The 14,862-nt window shown below is 35.6% G+C and overlaps 2 protein-coding genes across 6 annotated transcripts; both read right to left on the bottom strand.

The window, feature by feature from the left end:
* Positions 1 to 669: 669 nt before the first annotated feature.
* Positions 670 to 5,477, bottom strand: p2ry8 (P2Y receptor family member 8). 2 transcript variants are annotated; one of them, XM_084420937.1, is made up of 3 exons: positions 5,348 to 5,477; positions 5,072 to 5,176; positions 670 to 2,470 (listed from the first exon to the last, which is right to left on the bottom strand). In XM_084420937.1, the coding sequence occupies exons 2-3, from the start codon at positions 5,081 to 5,083 to the stop codon at positions 1,433 to 1,435; spliced, it is 1,050 nt and encodes a 349-aa protein (XP_084277063.1). In that variant the 5' UTR covers positions 5,084 to 5,176; positions 5,348 to 5,477; the 3' UTR covers positions 670 to 1,432. The 2 variants fall into 2 exon arrangements, with proteins under 2 accessions (XP_084277063.1, XP_084277062.1); XM_084420936.1 differs by having other exon boundaries at positions 5,336 to 5,472.
* A 1,918-nt stretch (positions 5,478 to 7,395) lies between these two features.
* Positions 7,396 to 13,752, bottom strand: upf3a (UPF3A regulator of nonsense mediated mRNA decay). Of its 4 annotated transcripts, none has more exons than XM_084420932.1 (11): positions 13,500 to 13,751; positions 12,581 to 12,687; positions 12,385 to 12,491; positions 12,126 to 12,224; positions 11,908 to 12,018; positions 11,422 to 11,477; positions 11,180 to 11,338; positions 10,941 to 11,074; positions 9,974 to 10,262; positions 9,593 to 9,670; positions 7,396 to 7,842 (listed from the first exon to the last, which is right to left on the bottom strand). In XM_084420932.1, exons 1-11 carry the CDS (start codon positions 13,638 to 13,640, stop codon positions 7,678 to 7,680), a joined length of 1,446 nt encoding a protein of 481 aa, XP_084277058.1. In that variant the 5' UTR covers positions 13,641 to 13,751; the 3' UTR covers positions 7,396 to 7,677. The 4 variants fall into 4 exon arrangements, with proteins under 4 accessions (XP_084277058.1, XP_084277059.1, XP_084277060.1 ...); XM_084420933.1 differs by having other exon boundaries at positions 9,974 to 10,259; positions 13,500 to 13,750; XM_084420934.1 differs by lacking the exon at positions 9,593 to 9,670 and having other exon boundaries at positions 7,543 to 7,842; positions 13,500 to 13,752.
* Positions 13,753 to 14,862: the final 1,110 nt, after the last annotated feature.

Genomic DNA, 14,862 nt, shown 5'->3' with positions numbered 1-14,862 from the left:
TCAATGACTTGCTCATTGTTATGACAGCTTACCCCTAACATTCTACCAACCCTTTTCATATTTCAAAAGTAACATTGCTTTGCCTCTATGATATAGATGCAGACGCACACACACTTTTGCTTTTATCTTCTGTCTCATTGTCTAAAAGACAAATTAAGCAAACACTTACTCCAATCTGCCCTACTTCTCTGTAGGTAACTCTATAGTTTGATTTAGGTTTATAAATTAATAAATGTATCTCCTGTGGAATGTGCTTTCTTTCTCGCTCTCTCTTGAACCATAATCTCACCTGTCAAGCGCGCTTTGAAGTGGTATTTGCAACCTGCTTTATTTCCTTTTTGTGCATTGCCTTGGGCAATTGCAATAGCATTGAGTTATTGTACAACTGTATAAATCACATCAGACTGAGGCTACATATCAATGACATTTCAGTACTGATTTCCCAGAAGCCTTGTACTAATTTGTTTTACTTTTTAAAAGTTGTTCCATACATGCAATAGTTCCCAGCTTCAAAGGAACTGAAACAAAATCTTGACCTTTCCGTGACATGCTCTCAGAGCATGTAGCCAAACTACTGAAAATAGACATTAGGTGATCGTAACACGGATTTTGTTGAATAGTCCATATGTAATCTTTAATCGTAGAATGACAATAGATGCAAATTATTTACTCAAATGTATTTATTAAATTTAACATTACATAATAAATGCCCCATATGACGTTGTATACTTTGTTACAATATAGAAAAACTGTTTCATTATGCCCAGCAATACAAACAAATACAAAACAGGTAACTAAGCAATAAAATTGTAATAATGCATGCACATTATAAAAAGCTTAAGTAAAATAAATATTGAAACACCTTGGCTCAATCATGAAAAAAATAATAAAAATAACTACACATTTCACAGTCTAAAAACAATTCATAAATCAACGATGTCAAAAATAGCTGCCAAAATAAGTCTTTGTACTTTTTCAGTCAGGTCTGAAATTACTGAAGTTGATACATAAGTCTAACCACACAGCATTGTATGAAGAATATGGGAACTTTCTTTGGTAAGAGGATCTTGGATGTCTGATACCAAAAAAGAAAGATAAACAATATCACGCGTCCTAAATGCATGTGAGAAGCATGCTTTTCCTCAGCTGCTCAGTCATGAAATCAACACAGAACAAAAGGGAAACACTACAAAACAACAAAAAGAAAACAAAATATGGGAAGTGGTTTGAATTTGAATGAAATATATTCTTATAAACGCTAAAACACTGCGTCGGAGCCGTGGCCTAGTGGTTTGCGCTTGCTTGTGCTCTGACACATTTAGCAACAGTGCGAGTTTGAATCATGACATTTTCTGATTCTAATGACATTTCCCCCATAATCTTCTCTCCTCCAGAAACCAAAAGTAATAGTACAAAAAAAAAGAAACATTTGTCAGTCTTCATTTGCATTGTACGTTGAACGTCCAGAGAAAAAGCTTTCTCTGTGACCCTCAATCATTTGAGTCTCACCAGTGCTGAGAGTCTGCAACCTCAGAATTTGCCTTAGCTTCCGACGAAACTCTTTAGATGCAAAATAATAAATAAATGGATCTACGCAACTATTAATGCAGCTAAGAGACAGCGAGAGTTTGTAGTAGATATAAAGAGATTTGCCAAAGTACAGCCTTGAGATTGAGTGGGCCAGGAGCAATATGTTATTGGGAGCAAAACAAAAGATGAACACAAACAAGACGATGCACGCCAGGCGCACAGCGCGGTCTTTCTGTTGACTATTGGTCTTTTTGATAAGGACACGGATGATGTTAACATAGCAATACACCGTTATGATGAACGGACAGAGGAAGAGGACGATGAACATGCCGAATAAGAATCCCGCCCAGTGAGCGACGCTAGGGAGCATGTCCTTCTTCAGTATGTCAAAACATGTGGTGATATTGCGCTCATGTACATAATATGTCAGGTTTGTTTTTTCCAGAGGGCTCAGAATGGCAAGGACCAGCAGCCACATCAGTATACAGACAATAATTGCAAATGCTTTGTTCTCCCTCCTCTCTCTGAAGCGCATCGGTTTCACAATCCCCAGGTAGCGGTCGGCACTAATGGCGGTCATGGATAAAATGGAGCAGTACATGTTGGCGTAGAACACCACAGTCAGTACATTGCACATGCCCGTGCCCAAAGTCCAGTTGTAGCCTTGCATTTGGTACACAATCTGAAAGGGGAGAACAGTGCCCAGTATCAGGTCGGTGAGGGTGAGGTTGATCATGAAGATGATGGAGGGGGTTTTCGGAGAGGTGCGCATCAGCAGCAGAAACAGAGACATGCCGTTACCGCTGAGGTTGGCCAGAGTCACAATGACATAGACGACTGACACAATATCACTGGCTAATTTGTTGTCAAACATGGCCAAGGTGGCATTGTCCATTTTGACGATGTCCGGTTGCGAACCATTCATGATTGTGTTCTCCACCTGTTGGAAAAGAGACAGGAAGAATACACTTACCATAAACTTTATCACTTAAACCACAAATTGTGTGATAAACATCTGCATTGTTGGTATTCTGGCTGACACGAATAAGCCGATAAATGTACAATATTAAAATGAAATAAAAACTAAAATCTTTTTTTTTTAAATAAATGCTATTTTATTTGTTGTAGTTGTACTATGAGATTCTTTTTATAGGCCTACATTATAATGCATAATAATTTACATCTAGTTTTTACATAAAGTTTTAAAATTTATATGTAAATGATATTATAATTTATGCATTAGAATACAAATAAAATTAATAATAACAATAGTGATAATATTTAATAAAAATATAACGATAATTAAAAATAAATATAATGTTTATTATAATTTACATATACATTGTTGCTTAATTTATCATTTAATTTATAAATGTAATTCAAATAAATATTTTATTTTAGTATAACTTGCCAAAGACATTGTAATCCGTTGCTGAAAACACACACATTTGAGATATACCTCTGATGCGTACCTCTCGCGTACATTTGAGTTCAGTGAACAGGAAGTGTGAGGCCATGTTATAGCCTTTCCAAACGTGCTACTTCAGCAGGTACGCACATGTATACACATATGACAAACAAATCACTGCCTATTGTGAGTCTCAGAGCTGTTTCACAAACGTTAAATGACATGATTCACACGGACGGTCTCGAGCAAGGGACTTTTTTGGTGTTATTTCAAAGGAAGTGAAAAATTGTTTGATTGCCGCAACGTGTGCCAGCATCAGATTTGGCATAGTCATTACAGCTTTAGTGCGGGTGTCTAGCACAGATTGAAATTGTATGGGTGGGCTGTAGTTTCAAATGCTTGACGTAAAAAAATGTTTCGGAAACCGTGTCCTTTTTTCTTGAAAGGATTTTTATAGATTTAATAAGCTTTTTTTTTTAGGTCATGATGCCAAAGAGTACGCCGCCTTTCTGCATACTTAAAGGGTAAAATAGTGACTAAAATGTGTTCCCAGATCTGTTTAAAAATCAACCCTATGCTCTGAGTTTTTTATTTTCTTTGTACAACCTAAATAAGCAGACTTAAAGGGATGGTTGAACCAAAAAAAGAAAGAAATTCAGTCATCATCTATTCAACATCGGACCCTATTAACATTCAATTTATGGATGAAAACAGCACTGATGTTCTATTGTGTTTCTCAGAAGAAAGTAAGCCATACATGTTTGGAACAACATGATGGTTAGTAAATGATGACAGAATTAAAAAATTTCTGTGAAATACCCCTTTAACTGAACCATTGTTCATTACCTAGATTTTTGCCTTTTGATTTTCTTGCTAAACCAGCTACACTCTCTACTTGAATGCCATCATTCACAAAGTGATTTATATGGGTGTTTCTGTCATTAAGTAATAAGCAAGTTTTAAGTAATAGGTTTGCACAAGGGCTCAAAACACCTGAATGTACTGCATGTCATTTTGGATTTGGAATCTGCCTAATTAACAGAATTACAAAAAAATGCAGCAACATTTATGGGTATTATGGGAAAATGTATAACCTTATAACCTATGATCAGACTTTCATGTTTTTTTTGTGTGTGTTTTTTTGCAGTGAAACCACACCTATGTGAAGAAAACAACCTGCATGGAGATCCTTCAAAGTAGGTTAAAACCATGTCTAGTTTCACACTTTCTACTTCTGTGAATAATAGTTTGCATGGTAGATTTATCTTTGAAGACAAATTTCCTTATAGACACAAACGTCTGGGCTACAAAAAAAAGCATGAACATTTCTACAGTAGCCACAGTTATTGCCCAGAAAAATGATATTACTAAAGTTAAAAACACATGTTGCCCCAATAATGGTGCCTGTTATCATATTAAATGAGGTAAGTTGTCTCAATGTAATCTTTATAAGCTTGTCAGCGAAATTTAAACAGTTAACAAACACAAATTCATAAAACAGCAAGAATGTTAAAAGTAACATAAAAATGTCCATTAAAGCATTTTGATATGGAGAACAGAATTATTACGTAATGATTCCATATTTTACACTGTTAAAAAAACACATTACAGGATCAGAGTAAAATTTCTGTTTTCAGAGTACTTTCTCATAACCCGTGAAGTGTTACACCAACATGACTCATCTGCTAGTCAAAACTATAAAAGGCTCTCTGTGGGAAATTATGTTGATAGTATGAGTCCAGTGAGTTTATACATGTTATCAGTTACTATATTTTTAACGTTACATTTGCTGTTATTTGTAGCAATAGGAGATTCATTTGCAACTCAATACTTTCAAAATATGGAAATATTACGGACTGAGATTTTATGCGATCATCCGTCTAGCGAGCGGTCACACAGTTCTGACTCAACAAGAGCAGCAAAACATTCAGGTAACAATGAATCAGTTCTAACTAACAGCAGAGCACATCCACAAAATGTACGATTTGACAAAAATCAAAATAGACAATGATCTTGTAAGGAAAGCCATGTAAAGTCCCTGCGATTATCAGAGCGACTCAAAGTGTGAAGTATACTGGCACGTGTTTAGGAAATACATCATTTTAAAAAGCAATTTCAGGCTTATCTACATACCTTAAGAAGCATGTGCGACTTCTCTCGTGTGTTGATGGCAGTTAGTCTTCGGGCATGACAGTTAGACTCAGGAAACTTCTTGATGAGAGGAAGTACGCCGCCTGACTACTCATTTAGATCAAAATAGTAAGCTTAGAGTTACACATATGTGAAATCTAACAACATATTTCATTTCAAAATATCATAAATTGATCATTTAAAACATTTACAAGAATATTGCATACATATATTTCATTATCAAAGTTCTAACATTTATTAATTTACCAGTTTACAAACCAAAATGCATTTATAGCATCCAGAGGAAGTTCCTCTAATGTCATGCTGGTTTTAAATAGTTTCTCTTTCTCAATAGTGATGTGTGTCTATGAATGTTTTATTGATTTGGATTTTTAAATGACTGCGAACTCGAAGCTGAAATTGATGTGGGAGGATGTGGTGAAAGGCAATATGCCACATAAACCAGTAAAAATAAAGGCACACACCTTTCCTTACGTCAAGCTAATGTAGTCTTGAGGGCTCCCATCCCAAACAAACAGTGTAATGAACATTTTACTTTTGGGATATGCCAAATTTTTTATAGTGAACTTGTAGATGCATTACTAGAAACCTCAGTGTTTCATTGGCCTGGCCTGTAAAATCTGGTGTGTATATATATTTAGATATATGTGCTTCTCTGTTATACTATATGTACAAAAGAAAAACAAAAAAAGGAAACTCCAGTGAAGAAACTCGTTCAGGGGGTTTTACTCTGTCATACCTATGATCTTGTTTCCTGTTAGCTTTGTGAGCTCTACTTTTATATTGGTTATTCATGCACTTATTACATACAACACATGCTGCCTTGGTTAGAACGGGGAACTTCGATTTGCTTTATAAAGACTGATTACAGATTACTGCCATTAGTGACATTTTGCTTCTGTACAGGATGATTTATCACACCTTCCATCGATACTTTTTCACATTTCTCAGAGTGCGAGAAAAGCAGGGGCAATAGGAATGGACAAAACTGGCTAAAAGTAAAATTAGAGGTAAATAGTCATGTTGCAAAAGACACAGGAAAGTCATTATGACTTGCTGTCTCTGTCTGAAAGTGTGGGAACTAAAGTAGTATGAGAAGCATGCAAATTCTATTAATTTCTGTCTTCTCAGTGCAAACAGATTCTGGTTTAGAATTGACTCAGAAAGAGCAAACTTAAGCTGCCGAGCTGTTTCGCAAGCGAAAGCAATAAATCTCACAAAGAAATCCAGCCTTGAGAAAAGTTCGTCCTTTAGTATTATTTCAGCTGCATTTAAGTGGAAAAGAGAAACTTTAATTATGGTACAATTTGGTCTATTATCTTAAGAAATATGCCCATGTGTAATGCCATACAATTATTGATACAGAATTAATTTTTTAATTTTTTTATTTTGAATTATTTTTGTTAATTTAACTTCTTTAAAATTTCGTAAAAAAAAAAAAAAAAACTATACATTTTTTAATCAAACTTATTTAAAGTGTAAAAGTCAAAATATAATTTATGAACAAAAGATCCATACAGCTCTTTTAATGTTTTTTTAAGTCATGAATACAAAATAAAAATAATACAATTCAAATATTACTTTATATAATCATATATCTTTATTGTACACAAATGATCAATCCATCAAATACAATATCACATTTTTAAAGTATTCTACAGACTTCACTTTTTTTGTTGGACTAACAACTTATGGAAGTAAAATAATTCAACAAGCTTTTTTGTTTCAAATACACTTGTCATTATTTTACTTCCATACTGACTAACCAGTAATTCTAAAAACCTGTATTTTTGTATTTAATAACGGACGGGATCTTTAAGTGCAAATCAAAGGTAAGGCAAGTGACCCCATGTAGCCTCCCACCACTGAATGACTGCAGTTTCTCAAAAACATGCACACTGGTTAGAAATATCACAAAACAACATCTTATTTGACCTAACAGAAAACAGTTTTAACAAATAATTTTGTTCTTCTTGGCCCGCAGGTGAAACGATGCTATGAAATTTGCTATATCCTGTTGTGAGATGAATTTGTTAATGCAGAAAAGCCACAATGTCTATACATCAGGGACAACAGAGGCATCATTCAAAGGCATTACAGTGTGGAAATGTGAAATTAAGAGTTACATGCTTATTCATACAATGTAGCATTTTTATATTCTTAAAGAAAAAATATGTCTCTGTTCCCCATCCCACATTACATTTATTTAAAATACAGATTTCACAACACACACTGATTTTCTTTACAGTAAAATCTCTCGCTCTCTTTCTCTCTTTATATATATATATATATATTTTCTCTTGTTTAATGGAATCAATTTCTTGCACTACAAAAGGCATACAAATCTGATCTCTGTAAATAATGAGGTATTTGTCTCAATGAAGTGGTGTGAATCCTCGATAAGCGCACAGAAGCCGATCATTTTACATTTATGACACTGTTGACTTTGTTTATAAAATATTAAGTGGTGATTTTGATGCACTATACTCACAGATGACTCAGAAGACAAAAAAACAAGGTTGAAGGTGAAGTGTTCTTCCTATACTGGCATAACTTCTTCCTGTCATGGTCTTTTTTTTTTTTTTTTTTTACTCGTCAGCACTCTTTTCTGAGCCTGTACCAATGACTGTCTTGAAGCAAAGTTCTCCTCCGTGATCGGGAGAGATTGGCGAGAAGTCAAAGGCCTTGTTCCCAGAACCCATGCGCTTGCGGTTTCTAGCCCCAGGTTGATACAGCTGCATTGCTGGACGGTCCTGTGCCGTGAAATGAGTAAGACAAAAGAGACAAAAGCAATACACTCATATTTCATACCACAAACGCAGACAACACGTATTTTTTCATGGCAGGTTATTTAAGAAAGTGCTGTTCATGCATACAGTATAATAAATTTCTTTCCCCGTCTTAATCCCATTTCAGCAAGACAAACAACCAGCTATTGACAGCCCCTCAAAATCCATTTAGTCCATAACAAAAACATTATACTGAATTGTATCTGTTATGCCTTTGTTTGTGTTATACAGTTTCTGTTTACGGTGGTGGTGACGGGGGTGACACATAATGCTCAGGCCTAATAACCAGACTACCGTTGCTATCATCACGTCCGGAAAAAAGTGTACGGTAAGTCACTTTAGATAAAAGCATCTGCTAAATGACTACTTACTAAAGGTATAAACAGAATCCAGCATGTAAGCATTTCAGTGTGCTTACAATGTGCAAGATCTTAAGTATTCTTCTATATACATTTAGGATTTGTTCCAAAACCAAGCGAAATGCAATTTACTGTCTACATAGGGAGCTGCCTTTTAAGACAACTATCATAGAACCATATACTTTACAAAATTGTAACACTTTACATATCAGCAACTCAATGCAGAAGGCAAAGGAGACTTGACTTTCAATTCATTTCAGTAGAGTTTGGCGATAACATGTCGCTAACTAACAGTGTCAAACTCTAAGTATAAAACCACACAAATATTGAGTAGAACTGGAACTTTTTAACCAGATTTAACAATTTTATTGACATTTTTAACTATTTATATATCTATAATATAAATATATATAAATTTCTCTCATCTCATTTAAACATCTCATTTAAACCAGGAAATAAACTAAAAGTTTTAGGAATTTGAACTATTATAAATTATACATAAAGTGAAATCTGATCTATTTTGGGGTAATTAAGGTGAGGTGAGAGAAATTTATATATATTTATATTATTTATATATCTAGAGAGAAATTTATATACATTTCTCTCACCTCACCTCACCTTAATTACCCCAAAATAGATCAGATTCTTAAATATTTTGTATTCACTTTAATCACATAATTTATAATAGTTCAAATTCCTTAAACTTTTAGTTTATTTCCTGGTTTAAATGAGAAGTTGAATCTATTTTACAGACTTTTTTTAAACTATATCCATAATTAAAATTTCTCTCACCTTGGGTGCCTTCTTGAATGGATTTTCCCCCCACGAAACAGAGCAGAAATATTTTAAAAGATTTTAAAATAATTCACGTTTCAATTTTTTTGTTTATTTCCAGGTTTAAATGAGATGTTGAATCTAAAATGTTTTCAACTATAATAATAATATATAATCGTCATTTCTCGTCTGCCATCTTGACAGGATTTTTTCCCCCGAGCTTGTTGCAATGCATTATGGGATAGCCTTTTGCAAAAAGAGATACATAAATGAAAGATAAATGTGATGCTCATATTGAATTTGCCCAAAATAAGGACTATCCACTTCTACATTGAGAGCATGCATACAATGCCTTAAAATGCTGTCTACATAGGCAACTCGCTCGGTTTTGGAACAGGGCCGTCGTTTTCAGTTATATAAGCTCCTTCTATTGGGAAGCGCTCCTCGTCTGTTCCATTACAGCATAACCAACATTCTGCTGTCATCAAGTACGCCTGGCACTGTAAGGTGCGAGGCCTCGCAGTATACAGCATGTGAAGCATCCCCTCCCGTGGGTAGAAAGGCTCAAAAACTAGCTGTACCTTTGCTGGCAGAGCCCCTCCTATCTGGTCTGGCCCCTCAGACTGGGAAGTCCTTTTCTCCTGATGCGCTAACACAGACTGAGAGACACGTTGTCTTCCGTCAATAATATTGCCAACAGCCAAATTACAGCTAACTACCTCAACACATCAGTGAAGGCTGCATTGAAACCCCCTGGAGGGAGGCAGATTCGTATTGTATTTCCCACAGACATAATGATGTATAAATCAAGTACAGGTGTGTAAATATTGAATGCATTAGTGGATTCATCTGCTACACAGACCGGACAAACTGACTGTTGACAATAACTGTACATAATACCAGAACCAGAGTTGCAAATGGCCTGTGGTTGAGATATTGCTACTCTTTTAGTTTTTATTTACCTTATTGCGAATCCGTTCTTTCCTGCTGCCCATGTCCTCTCTGTCCTCTTTGCCCAGCTTGTCTCCGGTCTCTGGGCAGTAGGAATAGGCATGATGTTGTTCTTTCTTGGCCCTGTCCTGGCAGTAGCCTTTGCCCCATTTGGTCTCCTCCTTGCGTCGCATGAACTTGTCAAACTCGTAGTGATGCCTCTGACGCTTACGTTCCTCGTCTCTGCCGCGATGCTCTTTGTCCCTCTGCCGACGGCCGTGACCTTCCCGCTGCTCCTTGTCACTCTCGATTTGACTCCTACTACGGAAAGCCCACTTAGTGAAATCAACCACCTCAATATGACTTTAGAAATAAACGTATATACAGTGGGGTCCAAAAGTAACTTTCTTTTCAGTAACTTTTTCCTTTTTCAGTAACTTTTCAAAGTATACATTTTCATTTAGTTGTAATGAAAAATCTGCTAAATCTGATGATCTTGTTCTCCAGTATGATTTGAGAATTATCTAAAGAGCATCTTGGGCCTTAATGGAAGAAAGAACATCTAACAAAAAATTCACATGTTTAATTGATTAGTGACATAATGCAGATATTTCTTCTTTATTTGAGGAGATCACTTTTTTTTTTTTTTTTCAAAATGTTTCAAAATCCTTAAAGTCGCGATGAAACAAAAGTAGCGGAAAATATTTTAATCCGTATTGTGACGTACATCAGAGTGAAACATTTTAATAAAAAAAGAACACAAATGTCATCAGTTGTGGATTGGATGGATTCAGATCTCAATGCCAACTTGCAGTCAATTGCAGTCTGTTGTTTTACCGGAAGATTTGACATTTTAAGATCATTAAGATGCATTTTGAAACTACATAGACATTTTAAACTTTCTGTTTAGGTCCAAGTTTGAATTACAGTAGATGTTTTAACCTCACTGTATCTTTTGAAGGTAAGCAAGGTGAAAGGCAACTTTTAGGTAGCTCTTACTTATCCTTCGAATCCTTTGACTTAGTGTGTCCTGCCGGCTTTTCCCATCTGTTCTTTTCCATCTCTCCGCTGTCTCCTTTATCTTTCAGTCTGTCTGAGTCCATGTCATCGTCTCGGTCACACTTCTTCAAAAGCTAAACGATTCAAGATCTTATGTAATAACTGGTTTACAGTTCTGTACTGATAACCACAAGTTAGAAGTAATCAGCTTCAGGATGTGATACGGTTTAAAGTCATACTTTGATCTTAATCTCTTTTTCAGAGAGTTTCTTCTGCTTTTCGGCCTCCTTCCGCTTTCGTCTCTCTTCCTCTCTGCGTTTCCTCTTCTCCTCCTCTCTTTGCCGCTTCTTTTCCAGCTCTCTCCTTCGCCTCTCCTCTCTTTTTTCCTCTCTTATTCTCTAGAATCGAAAAGAATCATGTATATACAGAACAAAACCGCAGTGAAAAACATGCCGTCTGATGGTGCTCACTGAGCCCTTACCTGTTTCTCTAATTTTTTGTTTTTGATGTATTCCAACAAGGGTGTCGTCCTTTTGGCTACAAAAAAGTCACACAGAGGGAACATATAGCTTAATTTATACTCATAAATCATGGAAGAGAATCATTATGTAGCCATGGATTCCCTCCGAAATGTCTGAATGGTGTTTGTCTGTTAATGAGCAATATTTGGTTATCCTTAAAATATCCAGCAGATTATATTTTTTAATCACACAAAAGTTTTAAAATTCACATTTGAACGTATGTTCTGTTCTAGATAAGGTGATTTTCACCACAGACTTTTTTGAAAAACGCTATTTTGAAACACATAGCAATATCATGATCGGACAGCTCTATACTAGAATAACATTTCTCAACATCAAAAAGTGTTCTCATCAAAATGAACTAAGACCAGCTTTGTAATACTTGTCCTGGACATACATTTATCTACACAAATGATAACAAAACAAAACGATTTCCAAAACCATACCTATAAGCTCTCGGGTTTTAGCTTCAATCTCTCCCAGTAATGTTTCTGGGTTGGCCATGGATTTCTCTTCATCACAAGAGTAGTTTTCCAGAAATCGCCTGTATTCTGGGTCTGAAAAAAGATTTAAGTGTTTAACAAATGTATTAACTTTTCACCATGTATCAGTAAAGTCACTTTAAATGTATATACATTTTTTATAAATTAAAAATTATAAATACCTTCTTCAATAGTTCCTGCTTTAGCATCTTTCTTCTTTAACTTTTTCTTGGAAACCTTCTGAAATGGGGCAAATTCTACAACAGCTGGATACTCTTGGCCTAAATAAAAATACAATTAATATATTATAGACCTGTTATGAATTATAAAACATTTATATTACCACTGTTGTGCTTTTTATAAAAAGTAAATCTATTATAGTATAAGTGGGATGAACTAGATTGAGAGAGGATAAATATTAAAAAGAGTAAAATGAATCACCTTTATTGTCAATGAATACGTAGCCATCAAAACGATCTCTGAAAATAATGATATCCTCTGGGTTTTTGAAGTTGATGTACGCTCTTGAGAAGAGATGCGGATATAAGCTGCGGAGAATAAATATATAAAAACATGCATATGTATAAGAGTGACAGTGATCATGATCACAGAATATTCATACACAAACCGAATATACCTCTGATCAGCTGGGAAGAACTCAAAATAGTCAAAAGATGGAAGAGGACTCAGATGCTCCTCGAGCTGGTCTTTTGATAGACTGGGTGGCAGTCGGCGTATGACAACCTATATAAAAGAAGCATGTATAAAGAAAACTACTAAAAAATATTAGAAATAAAATTGTAATGACAAAAATGAACGTGTGTTTAAAACATTGCAAAAGAGAAAAAAAGAGAGACATTTATCCTAACTGGGACATTTCTCATTTATTTACAATTCTTCACAAATTGTTTGTCTAATTGTATATAGGCTACAGTATGTAGTAGCTTGTTTCTCAGCTTGAGGTTCCTGGTAATCAGAGGCCCCAGGGCTCTGGTCCCATTCAACAGTCCAACATCCCAGTGCATAAATCAATAATCACTATTATGTTGCTTTTCTGTCCTTTTTAAGGAATTAAGAATTCCAGTGCCCATTAATTGCTATTGAATGTTAAAAGAACGAACAGTACATTGTTGAAATTCTCCATATGTGTTCCACATAAGAGAGTGCGATACCTGAGTGCGAGTAAATAATGAATAAATTACAGAATTATCCCTTTACACACACATAAGAGATAATATATAATAAAATAGATAATATATATAGTCTATATAAATGTCTATTTTCAAATGTCTCTATTCCACTGATTTGTTTTGTTGTTTTTTTCTCCCCAAAATTATAATGCGTATAATACATTCAACGTCTGGATTTTTAAATGTACTCAAAGGGGTAACTGTTTAAGTGTACGAATGCATTTTTGTTTGAAGTGATTGATGCCAATAGTATATTCGTTTCGACTGGCTCTCCTGTGTCTTCGCTGTCTATGGTGCTGAATCCCGTTCCCTCCATCATCATCATCATCACTCTCTCCCAACCTACCAAACAACTGCGCCATTTACCTTGGTGAAGATCTCCTTTTTCTCCTCCTTGTGCTTCGGGTTCACCGCGACGTTGTCCTGCTCCCTCTGACAGTCCCTGAACTGGATCTCGACGCTGCCTCTCTCCCTGCTTCCTGTCCTCTGCTCCTTTTCAGACCTCATATCTCCATTTCGCCCTCTTCGCTGTCCGAAATCCGACAACTCTCGCGGGAATTCACCACCAAATACCGCGAGGCTTGCACGTTGGTGTTTATTCTCTTGTCATTAGAATTAATAGGTTTGTTTGTATACAATAAATTGATAAAACAGAACTATGGAGTCGTGCTACGTTATTTTTATGAATTAAAGCTAAATTGAATATGGTTAAAAGGGCAGTAGCATACATTTTGTTAATCTTTTAATTTTAAAAGACACCTACGAGATAGGCCTACTTATTAATATATTATATTGATGTATTATATTTTATACTCAAGTTTTTCAATGTAGTCTATTACTCTGTTCTGACTGAGTACAACAAAATCTCTTCATTTTAGCGGGTTGGAGGGGCATAAAAACAACGACCATGATGATGACACTCATTGTTTACTGCCGGCTGCCGCGCTGTCGTCCTCGGAGTCGCTGTCAGTGCAGCTCGGCTGAATGCACGGTCGAGCCGGGCCGAACGGGCTGCCGGTGCTGACTGTGCTCCATCCGTCCGGGCTGCTGGGCTGACTCACGGAGCGCCCGTAACAGTCAGGACTAGGCACTGCAAGAAACAAGTTACCACAGTCTGTCTGCAAACGTATCCATATTTCTGTTTGCAATAGCATGCCTGCTACATGTCTATCCGTTTATTTATATGTCTATCCATCCGTCTGCAAAAGCACAATCCATCATTATCCATCCATAGCCTAGGTCTACAAAAATATCCATCTGCCAAAGTAGGCTATACTATCTACCCATTTATTTATCTAACAAAATATGTCTAACCATCTGCCCATCTACAAAAGTATCTATTCACATATTTATTTATCTGCAAAAGTCTTAATTTCCTTTGTCTACAATTATATCCAATATACTATCCACCATTTATTTATTTAAACAAATGTGACCGTCCTTCTGTCCATCTATCTACCAACAAAAGTATCCAAATTTATATTTATCTGCAAATGTATCAATCCACCCATCTATATGCAAACGCATGCCAACTATGTCCATCATCCATTTATTAATCTGCAAAGGTATCTATCCATCTGTCTGCAAAGCATGATGCATTCATTAAGTATCCATCCACATATGATATCCTATTGTTATGCCATGTATCTGCAAAGTATTCATTGCATCTACAATACTATCCGTACTTCTATCTCTCTGCAAAACCATCTATCCATTTATTTATATCTAA

This window comes from Rutilus rutilus (genome assembly GCF_951802725.1).
Source record: "Rutilus rutilus genome assembly, chromosome: 10".
Taxonomy (NCBI): Eukaryota; Metazoa; Chordata; class Actinopteri; order Cypriniformes; family Leuciscidae; genus Rutilus; species Rutilus rutilus.
This window is presented reverse-complemented; position numbering and strand designations above follow the sequence as displayed.